The 12279-nt window shown below is 38.2% G+C and overlaps 1 protein-coding gene across 1 annotated transcript in view; it reads right to left on the bottom strand.

The window, feature by feature from the left end:
• The window catches only part of PEAK1 (pseudopodium enriched atypical kinase 1), a gene marked incomplete at its 3' end in the record, with an annotated part of 54872 nt that overhangs the window by 29896 nt on the left and 12697 nt on the right, over window positions 1-12279 (bottom strand). Inside the window, exon 2 of the mRNA XM_079700558.1 lies at window positions 3985-4178. Within this exon, the coding sequence (XP_079556684.1) occupies window positions 3985-4178 (194 nt within the window). The remainder of the gene's footprint in view (window positions 1-3984; window positions 4179-12279) is intronic.

Below are 12279 nucleotides of genomic sequence, written 5' to 3'. Positions count from 1 at the left end.
CACGATGCAATTCTCAGAAATAAATTCCACAGCAAAAATTATGGTAATCCTTAACTTCCCTCCTTCAGTTTCTTCCATCAGTCCATCCATCCTCTGACTCATTTTTTTTAAAAAAGAAGAAATTAGGAAAGAAAATGAAAAAGAAATATGTAACATATGTTTGTGGAATGGTTCTAGAATATTTAAAAGGATCTGAAGCTATTATATTAGGTTTTGTTTCCTTTTGGTCTTAAAACACAATTTTTTTTTTCAAAGCTACCAGGGCATTAAATTATAAGAAATTACTCCAAGGGATAGTTTAAAACTTCATGCAAAAGATTTATTGAAAATATTAAAAAAGGTAAGTTCCAAATGCCACCTGGAATACTTGTTCCATTAGGAAAAATAACAACAACAAAACAAAAAATTAAAACAAACAAAAGAAACACCTATCAGTTTGTAGAACTGATGGAGCCAACCCTATCTATTACTCAGTTATTATTTTACTCGCATAGTAAAACCGTTCCAAAGAAGCAACTAACCACATATCATATCCTATGGAGTCAAGTTATCACCACTTAAGCACTTAAGGAAAGTTAGGCAACATTTTATGAGTATCACATACTTTTAAAAGTAAAGCAATAGGTAGAAAGAAAGCTATTTTTCTGATGGGGCATCTGTAACTTGGTATTTTTGTACTCTAAGAAATCATAATCTTTTAAAAAAAAGTCTTAAATTTTGTGTCTCAAAGTAGATGACTTTAAAAAAAAAAGGGGAGACAGCTGCAGCCCTTCAGTATCTTCTAAGAATTTAGTGGTTGCCATCATTATAGTCTAGTAATATAGACCAACTGGGTTCCAATCTTGGTTCAGTTCTTACAGGTTCTGTGACTCTGGGCACGGCACTCTGATGTACTTTCCTCATCTGAAAAATGGGGATAATAATTCCTAAGGTTGTTGTGAGGATTAAATGAGTTAATATATGTAAGGCACTAGGCATATTCATGAAAGCAATGCTCTATTTTTTTCTAACAATCTACATAACTGAGACGATAATAAGATAAAATAGTTAACTTTAACTGATGTGGGCAAATGGATATTTTTAAAGAAAAGATGCCATAAGATAACATACAATCAGTAAAAATTTGTATATATTTTACTGAGGATGTCATGAAAGAAATTTCAGTGCAGTAAGAATGTCTGAAATATAATTCCTGATATGTTTGCTATCTGAGGACATATACTAAATAAAAAAATAAAATTTTCATCTCATAATATGTCTCATAAAATGTAAAAGAATGGAAAAAGTTCAATAAACCACTTGACTATAAAATCTATTCCAACTGGAAAATGGTATCCAAGATGGTTGCTTGGGTAAACTGCAAGAGTTTACTTTCCCCTACCCACAAACCACAGAAGGCTTCAGGAACTTAGAATGGAAGTCTTCTCCTTATGGAATGTATTTTCAACTGTATGTGGGTTGTTATGATTGAGTTTCCCAAAAGGACATAGTAGAGCATTTCTCCAATAGTTTTACCTAACCTTTTGGTCCTCTTAAGGATGCCCTTATTTCCAAGTACACTAGCTGATCTTAGAATGATTTATCCTTACAATAACCTGACAGAGGAAAAAGACAAAGAAAGGAGGTGAGACACTAGGTAGAAGAATGCTTTGATATTATATGCCACTGGTTTCCAGACAGATGTGAGAATTGGTCAGTGGTCCATAAGAATCTTACTCGTGCTACGCATGTGGCAGTGCAGCTCATGTTACTCATCTCTCTCTTGACTTCATGGGAGAAGAGCACTAAGAAATCCTTGTCCAGCCCCAAGCTTTGCTTTTCAGAAGGAAACTCGGTGACACTCGAGGGAGAGAGAGATCAGAAGTCACTGGGCAGTCAAGGAAGAAGAGTGAAGATGATTTCAAAATTGAATAATCTTTGCATTGATAAGTACATTAGAGATAATTTAGTTCAACCCTCTGTGTAGTGCAGGATTCGCCTTCACAGCATCTCTGAGAGATGATCCCTCAGGCTCTGCCTAAACACCTCCAATAACTGGGATCTTCCCTCCTCAAATCTGCTAGCTCCAAGCCAGAAATCTGGGATATATTATAGATTCTTTTTTTTGTTTTTTTGTTTTTTAACATCTTTATTGGAGTATAATTGCTTTACAATGGTGTGTTAGTTTCTGCTGTATAACAAAGTGAATCAGTTATACATATACATATGTTCCCATATCTCTTCCCTCTTGCGTCTCCCTCCCCCCCACCCTCCCTATTATTATAGATTCTTTACATCATTCATATCCAATTAACCACTGAGGTATTTTACCTCACAAATCTCTCTTAAATCTGTTCACTGTTCCCCTTCCCCACTATCTTAGTTGAGGCCTTTCTTTCTCATCCCTTTATGTGGTTCTGCAATAGTATCCAACTACCAGATTTCCTGTTACCAAATAATTTGCCTCTAATTCATCCTCACATGGCAGCCTGCAGTGGACATTCTAAAACACAAATCTTTTTTTAGATTTTCTTTTTTTTGATGGGGACCATATCGAATTTATTACGATATTGCTTCTGTTTTATGTTTTGGATTTTTGGTCATGAGGCATGTGGGATCTTAGCTCCCTGACCGGGATCGAACCCACACCCCCTGCATTGGAAGGTGAAGTCTTTTTTTTTTTTAAATAAATTTATTTATTTGTTTATGGCTGCATTGGGTCTTGGTTGCTGCTCGTGGGCTTTCTCTAGTTGCAGTGAGCAGGGGCTACTCTTAGTTGTGGTGCGTGGGCTTCTCATTGAGGTGGCTTCTCTTGTTGAGGAGCACGGGCTCTAGGCATGCAGGCTTCGGTAGTTGTGGCTCGTGGACTCTAGAGCTCAGGCTCAGTAGCTGTGGTGCACCAGCTTAGTTGTTCTGCGGCAGGTGGGATCTTCCCAGGCCAGGGCTTGAACCCATGTCCCCTGCATTGGCAGGTGGATTTTTAACCACTGTGCCATCAGGGAGGTCCTGGAAGGTGAAGTCTTAACCACTGGACTTCCAGGGAAGTCCCTAAAACACAAATCTAATCATATCATTCCTCTGCTTAAAACCCTTTACCCTTTAGTGGTTCACTACCACAAACAGCAAAAAAAAATCTAAGGTTTCAGCATGAAATGCATGATCTTGTCTAACTCTCCAGGGCACACCTCAGCAACACTAAATGGTTGTGTTATCCACACGTATCAAGCCATTTCGCAACTCCATACTTTTTGCTCATGTGTTGCCTCTTCTTTGCTCATGTTGTTACACTTCTTTCCCTCTGTCAACCAGCTAAACAAGTTCAGAAATTATCTCCAGGAAGGCATCTTTCTTTCTTTTTTAAAAAATTTTAATTTTATTTAATTCATTTTTTGTGTGTGTGGCTGCATCGTGCAGCATGCGGGATCTTAGTTCCCTGACCAGGGATCGAACCCACGCCCTCTGCAGTGGCAGCGTGGAGTCTTAACCACTGGACTGCCAGGGAAGTCCCCTGGAAGGCATCTTTTGACACCCTTCCCTGTATAATATAAAAATATTCTGTGTGGGGAATTCCCTGGCAGTCCATTGGTTGAGACTCTGCGCTTTCACTGCTGCGGGCCCAGGTTCAATCCCTGGTCGGGGAACTAGGATCCCGCTAGCTGCATGGCACGGCCAAAAAAATTCCATGTGTATTCTCTATCACTGCACTCATCATATTATACTGAAATCATTAACTAGTTCATCTCTTTCCCTCCAGGTGAGTCTCTCAAGGCAGGGACTATGTCAGAATCCTAGCACATGGCACAGGACTCATGGTAACAGGTGTTTAATATATGCCTAGTACAAATTAAATACAGGACTTTTTCTGATGTGAGTTAAAATTTATAACTCCAATTTCCAACTTTTGCCCCATGGAACAATAAAAACCATCTTTCCAGGGAAATAAGCATTAGGCTGGTACATAAAAAGACAAACTTTAAATACTCTTTACGTGACATTTGCACTTACCTAAGTTGCTGTATGTCGCACTACAGGGATTCGGGTCCATAGGACCTGAAATGTCTCCCTTTTCCTCTTCCCTTTCCAGTTCAGGCAGCGGCAATGCCGGTGTGACTGAAGTACAGCCCCCACCATCTTGCTTCACAACAACAGTGCTTGGATCCCGAGGAGAAAAATCCTCTGTCACTTCATGGGTCACATGACTGAAACAAATCAGACCACCATCACACTGGCATTCAAAGGATTTTGCTAAAATTTAGATTTATGGAAGGCACATATTGCCATAAATGTAAATAACTGGCCCTATAGTCACAGCAATGGGTCATAAACCCCAACATACTTGTCTGAATATAAGGCAGTCTTTCATGCAGGCGGATACTTCTATCATACATATATTGGGATACTTGATACATACTTGATTCATACATATTGAGAATTCAGTTTGGTACAGGAGCTATAGTAGGCTCAGAGGGAAGTTTGAGAATAACAGGTAAGGAGTGGAACTTTTTTTTTAGGTAGTAGGGGTAGAGGGAACTGAATGCTTAACTAGTTAAAGACTAATACACTAAAGTATTTAAGAAAGTATTTAGCATATTTACTATATTTACCATACTATAGTACAGTCATCCCTTGGTATCTGAAGGGTGCCGGTTCTAGGACCACCCACAGGATACCAAAATCCACAGATGCTCAAGTCCCTTATATAAAATGGCTGTAGCATTTGCATATAACCTACACACATCCTCCCATATACTTTAAATCATCTCTAGATTACTTATAATACCCAATACAATGTAAATGCTACGGAAATAGCTGTAAATACAATGTTAATGCTATGTAAGCAGTTGCCGGTGCACTGCGAATTCAATTTTTGCTTTTTGGAACTTTCTGGAATTTTTTTTCCCATAATATTTTTAATCCATGGTTGGTTGAATCTGCAGATGTGGAACTTGCAAATAAAAAGGGTGAACTGTGCTATAATACTATAATAAATATGAAATACTTTACAGTATTTACTTTATTTAGTATATAGTATTTACTACACACTAAAGTATTTACAAAACTATTTAGTAAACGATCAGGAGTAAAGTTGAGATTTGAAAAAGGAAGTAAAGCAATTATTTTAGGTAAACTGAGGCCTGGAAGTCTTGTTGCTAGGAGCACAGTGAAGCATCAACCTTTGCCTGTATGCATGCAGCAGGCAAGGCAAATGGAAAAGAAAGTTCTGACCTCTAGTTAATCTCATCTATTAAAATGAATCTGAAGCATCCCATTGGCCACATACCAGAGGATGGTCTTCCATAGTGCTTTGTGTTTCCCAATCTTGTTTCACTGCTGCCTGCTCATTTGCTTATAGCTATCTCTTCCAGTCTTCCCCACATCCCACTCTGCCTGAACTTCCAATTCTGTTGCTATAGAGTACAAGGGGGTGGAATGATTATTAAATGTTGGTGGAGAAAACCGGCCTAGTTAGAAAATCTCATTGGGCTGGTTCAATGAAACAAATTCAAAATCAGGCACCTTTAATGGTTTCTGGGTCTACTAAAAGTATTCCTAGACTGTCACACACTCACCAGCTAGCTCTTCTTCCTGTTTTTTTTTGTTTTAATGGGCAAAGAGAAAGAATGAAAGGAAACATCTTATATACTGTGACATGTCATTTCTGGATTTTCAAATGACAGTGAGTCATGGTGACATTTACAAGTTTCTTTAAAAGAGGTACTTTGTTTGATCATGTGTCATCAGAACATACATCACCTGTGGATTTGAGGGAGTAGATCTGAAGGAGGAGTACTTTCTTATCAATTTTTCATTATGGAAATTATGCATGTGCCGGAACAGAAAAATAAGCCTTGAAGTCTGCTGGATATACAACTTCAAAAATATTCTTTCAAAGCTGGCAGAGCCAGAGGTCTCTCTATACTGAGAGTAAGCAATGAGTGAGAGGTACCATTATGGAATCTGGCTCTTGGGGATAGGGTGAGGTGGCAAGGGATCAGTTCACTAGCAGTCAACAGGGTGGTTTATGTAAAGGAGGCCTCACATGGTAAAGCATGCTGCCTCTTCTTAATGGGCTGCCTTAGGTTATCAACCCAAAACAAAGCTAGTTTTTCATAATATGGAACATCATAAATTCAAGGTAACAAGGGGCTCTACTTCTACGCATTAGAAAAGCAAAGCAAAGTGACACTTCTGAGACACTCTCAGATGCCACTTAGTGTCACTGAGAAGTTATCAACATGCTTCAGGAGAGGGAAAATGATCTTTGCTGGGCAAAAGTTAATATAAGCCATTTAAAATTTCAAAGCAATAAATATAAAATGATTAAAAACATCATCCCCCTTTGACAGGAAAAACATTAAACCTCCAGACGCTCTCTTCTTATTCTCGAGTCAACTTGAGAGATTTCTAAAAAGGTGTTTTTAGGCTCCTAATCTCTGCAGCCTTGCTCTTGCCTTTTCTCTTACTTCCCCCAATCTCATCGTTATTACTAAAAGGAAGCTCTCTTTTCCATTTGTCAAAAATGACTGGTGAAGGTGGGTTCAGAAACCATGACTCCACCCTCGCTTGTCTGTTTTCCTCCCAGGAAATGGGCTATTTATATTAAGCCTATTGTAAAAACTACAAGAAAGAGTTGCTGCTATTAACCAGTGAGGAATTCCCTGGGCCTGTTCCCACATACATGAAACATAGCTCTGTACTCTTAAGGGGTTCTCAAAACAAAATATGGATGCTAAAAAGCAAGAAATATTAAAGACTCACCCACTGTACTCACTCATACAATTCCCCATTAAAGGAAATTCTACAGGGCCTTCTTCAGTCTGTTAATCATGTTCTGAAGCTCTGATGAACCATAGCTCCCACTGAGTTCTGGAGGACTACAAGTTGGGCAAGATATAAGAGGCTCGAATTCTGCACCTTAATATAACCCACTGCACCTTGACCTTTACCTGAGGGGTTTGGTCTGGGAAATGAGCCAAATTACCTTTGGGAAACTAAGCAAAGTGAAAGCTAGTTTTATTAACTCTTTGAGGACCAGGGCAGCACAACCTATATTCTCTACAAAGGTCAGTTTTCACAAGCACATTTTAAATAAGTGCACTGGTATATTAAATCACCAGTTAAAACAACTGTCAACTATAAAGAACTATGCAAAAGAGTTGATGAAAGTTAAATCACATGGATTTGCAAATGGATACTAAGATGTTTAACCTGCATTTACAGTGACAGCAGTGTCTAAAAAGAAGAATTTTTAAAAATGCATCAATGATATGTCATGTCAATGCTTGAGGGAAGAAAAGCTCTTTGTATGATTAAAATGGTACAAGGGAGAGGAAAGGGGAAAGGAAGAGGTTTTGAGAGTTCAAGCTTAGATGTGGTAACATGCTGTGACTAAAAATGAAAAAGAATCAAGAACAGCATCAGAGAAGGTGATTCAGTCACTACGTATAAACAGACAAATTGTCCAGGAAGAAAAAAGGAGGTAAAATCCTATAATTAATTTATCTTAGGCATATTAATTTTATAAGGGAATATAATTTTTGACCATTGACTTTTTTAATGTTTCATATTTAGATATAAAATCAGAAAGCCCTCCCAAATAGTAATATGACACTTTCCAAATACAGGCTTTATCTCCTAACAAAGTGGTTCACCACTGACCTTTCATTGCGAAATGTTTGATGTAATGGAGAAAACAGCAAAACAGGAATCAGAGAACCCAGATTCTGTTTCCCTATTACTTTGATCTTCCGTACAAACTAGATGACAACATCAGGAGGGAGATAATGGAGAAAATGAAAAGTTCCCCCATTTCGTCCATGAGATAGATGGTTAAAAAAAAAATTCTTTAAAATGAAATTACAAGAAATCTACTAGGATTTCTAATACAATATATCTTAGCACATGTCTTGAAGTAGCAAATAATGATGAAGGTAATGATTTTTTTCAGGATAACTACAAGTTGATATTCATTATTATAAAACAGAACTGTTAACTGATAAATGGTCCACAGAGAGGAAATTATGGCTTTTCTATTCCTGCTATTTAAATTCATGTTGAAACAATCCCTAGTTCTGTAATGCAATGTAGGATATCTGTAATAACTACGGCATTGACATCTAGGTTCTTGATCATCAGGCTGGGTCAAACCCTGACTTTTTCTGCTCTTTTCCTGGCCCCTCAGCATTTGTTCTGCTTTCAGAATGGGAGATAACACACATTTCTTTTTACCTCAAACTCTTTGACCAACTTTTCATTAATGACCAGTTTTTAATTGAGATTTGGTAATGTCTGAGCTGACACAAAAAAATCACGTCTCTATCTCCACAAAGACACATCTCATTTTCTGAACATGGAGGATGAACTTAAGGTATTCAAAGGAAATGGTAACATTGTTACAGATTTGTCTGTAATACAAATGAATCCCTTGGTAAGTTTATATCTCAACAGTCTGCAATATTCATACATAATTCAAAGCCGCAGAAGCCATCTCCTGCGGGAAGCTCACTTGGCTTACCCAGGTGGTAGGATTAATCACTACACCATCAAATGAAATAATCCTCTTTTTTTTTCCCCTGGCAAGTTCTTTCAAGACAGATTTTGGTAGAAATTCTGTTAATGTCTGAATATACTTTTAAAAAAGGCAAATCAAATGCCACATTAGAAAGGATTAAAGGTCTTTATGTATCCAAGTATTTCCATGATTTAAGTTCAACTTTTTCTTCAAATTCAACCACCTTCATTCAGCTTCAGAAAGGACAGTAAATGAAATCAGGCTTCTATAGAGACCATCTGCCTCTTGGGGCAAATGGTATCCTAAATTCTCATTTGCCAGCTGTCTTCAGCAGCTGCATCTGTCTTTAGTTGTCTAGGTCAGCCAATAAGCAAATGCGTGATTTTTAAAACCTCCTTTTACCCCTAAAGATCAGATCAAAGCAATCAGAAACAGCATTTCATGGTTTTATTACTGGTTTCCAAAGCTGCTTATTTCTGGAGTTGCTGGGGATGATGGACCTTTGCAGAAATGGGATGTGAATCAACACGAGGAGGAAAGATCAAAGTTATCGAATCCCACACTGTTTATCTACTGAAAGGGGGAAAAACTCCATTTCCTTCTGTCTCTCTACCTCTAGGATCCCCCACCAATATGACATTTCTTAATCCTATCTTAGTTTCCAGGTCATCTACTTGATTTCGCTACACTTTCCAATTACTGGCATTCTCAGGTAGAAAAGTGTTGTGTCCATTGATCACTATCTTAGTGTCTCCAATTTTCCACTAAGCCTTCTGTAGTCTTTAACTGAAAACTTCAAACTTCTTATCCTGGACTGAGATTAACCTTTAACTGAGATCTGATGAGTTCTTGCTAATACGTCTAACATAGTCTGGTCAGACAAAGGTAGCTCTTCCTGGTGTGAATGAAGTGGCCAGGTCTTGGGATGGGGAAGACTGGCAGCCATGTGCAAGGTCTTGAATAGACTCTAATTTCCAGATACTGCACAGTTTCAATTTTTTTCTTTAACAAATATGTTTTTTTTCTTTAACAAATTTTTTCTTTAGCAAATTAAAAGTGTCTTCAAGGCACTAGACTGCAAGACAGCAAAGTAGATAAAAACACAGGCCACTGTAAATCACTGTCACCTTCATAATATTAAGAAAAATTACAGTTTTAAAATCCTATGAAATAAAAATTCAGAATGGCATCTGTACAAATTAACAGAAAAGATAAATTAATCTTGGAAAAGAGCAATAAAATAGGGCTGCTTTTCTCAATAACAGAGGTGTGGAAGGAGATTCTCAGCGTCACCATTTGGCCTTAGCTCACTTCTAAAGAATGGGGTCAGATATTGATGTTTATTTCCTGGAAAGGCAAGGTATGAGAAGAAAATATCAACAGGCCTCTCTAACAGGACTAACCTAAGGATGATATGGAACAGTCATTTTCAGGTCCTGGACTTTTCCCGCATGCCCAGAAGCTCTGGAGAAGTGAGTCACTGCACCTTTCCCCAATGTCCTCTTATCTCCCTCAACTGCCCGTTTGCCCTTTGAGTCGGGGGAGCGAGATGATTATGTATACTAAACTCTCCAGAACATGGCAGGCTCGCTGAAGGAATGGATATAGGGAGGGAACAGGAACCAACACTGCTCAGAACTTATTCCTACTCTACACTGCACAAGCTGCACACTATTCTGTTTAACTCACAAAAACACCTCAAGAGGTAAAGGTGATTATTCTCACTTTACAGATGGGGAAACCAAGACTGAAAAAAGTGAAATGAATTGTCTAAGGTTATGTGTGTACTTAGGTGACAGAGTCAGGGTCTGAATTCGATACTATGCAACTCTAACAGCCATGTTCTTTCCACCACACTCATACCATTAGGTAAGCCTGGTGCATTGTAAAGATTCAAGAATAAATGCTTGATTATGAAGATGAAGAAGTAAAAGTGGTTTGAAAAGAAAAAAGCTATTATTGAAATGTGGGGTATTAATGATTACAGATGCATTCTTTTGAAAAATTCTAAACAAAGTCATTGTTTACATTGCAAAAGGATTTCTTTACATGGGAACTGCTCTGGTATAGAAAGACTGTGTTTATAGATGTTTGGCTTCCTAATAATAATCACCACCACTACCTCCACATCTGCTGACTGCTAGGTACTGTGTGCTTAAATATATATCTCCTAACAATAATACTCTGAGTAAGGGTTGTTATTCCCATAATAGCAATTAATAATAGTAGCCAAAACTTACACAGTGCTTATTATGTCCCTGTTCTAAGCCATGTCTCTCAACAGTGGAACTATTGACACTTTGGACCAGATAATTGTCGTGGAGGGCTGTCCTGCGCATAGTAGAATCACACTAACATCTCATACCTTCTATCCAACAGGTGTTGGAATTACTCTCTGCTTCCCCAGTTGTGACAACCAAATAGTCTCCAGACATTGCCAAATATACCCTAGGGGTATAATAATCCCTTCCCCTCCCCTCCTGTTTAACACTTAACATTAATTCTTTTAAGTCATACAAGGTTATTATCTCTGTTTTAAAAATGAAGAAATATTAAGCCTGGAGTGGTTAAATTATTTGCCTCAGGTAACACAGCTAATACCTGGTGGAGCTGAGATTCAAACCCAGCACTTCACCTCTAGTCTGTGCTCTAAACAGATACATTATTCTGTCTCTCAGTTTATAGACGAAGAAACTAAGAAGCAGAGCTCAAGTAACTTGTCCCAGATGACACAGCTAATAAGTGGTAAAAGCAGGATTCAAATCCAGGTCTGAGTGACTTCAAAGCCTATGTTCTAATATATTATGCCAATTGTTATCAGACTTTAACATGTCTAAGAATTACCTTGTTAAAGATGCACATTTGCAGCCCTCACCTCTAGGGATTGATTCTACAGCTCTGTGGTATGACCCAGGAATCTGCATTTATATAAACACCCCAGGTGATTCTGATGCAGTTGGTCCTAGGGCCACAATTTGAGAAACTATTTTTTACTGCCTCTCTCTCTGCAGAGAGAAGAGGGAAATTAAGTATAAAAGGAGTAAAGTATAAGAAGTGAGGAAGAAAATTTTAAGTAAAGGAGCATCATTGCTCAGAAGCAATATGGCTGAACAGGGGAAATAAAATAATTTAAGTAGTCACAGATAAGAGATTCATAATGGGCTATTAAAAAAGGGAGGGAGTGCTTTGGGACCAATCCTTACCTTCTGAGGTTTATTCTTAGAATACAATTATACAAACTTACAAAATGTTAGGAAATGAGGATATGGCCTAGTATGACATTTATGATTTTTATTAGAAGGCCTGGCTGGATGGAGACCACTCTGAAAATAGGAAATGGCATTTGTGACACCAGCAATTAAGTCTTCCAACATGCAGTACTATCTCAGTTCTTTGTATCAACAGAGGACAAAGGTGAACACAAAAGGCAGGCCCCTATGACTGAAAAAGCTGCTCCAAGACAGACCACAGCACCTGTACCTTCTACAGAAATAAATTTCTGCTGTTTAAGCCACCTGTCTGTGGTATTTTGTTATGGAGCCTGAGCTAAGGCAGCAGGGACTGAGGATCACAGAAAGCAGTCAGTAAATGGGTGTTGAATAAATCAAATCAGGTGGGATCTGGGCAGCAAGGCACTAGAAAATAGCACCAGGATCTGTATCTACATTCCTCCCAGCAAAATTTCTGCCTATATCACAATGGAGAATGGAATAGGGACAGGTTCCAATGTGGAGCATCCAAAGGGGGGTTTCCTCTCCCCAACTAGGAAGTCAGAGGAACAGGACATC

This window comes from Hyperoodon ampullatus (genome assembly GCF_949752795.1).
Source record: "Hyperoodon ampullatus genome assembly, chromosome: 3".
NCBI classification, from domain to species: Eukaryota; Metazoa; Chordata; class Mammalia; order Artiodactyla; family Ziphiidae; genus Hyperoodon; species Hyperoodon ampullatus.
This window is presented reverse-complemented; position numbering and strand designations above follow the sequence as displayed.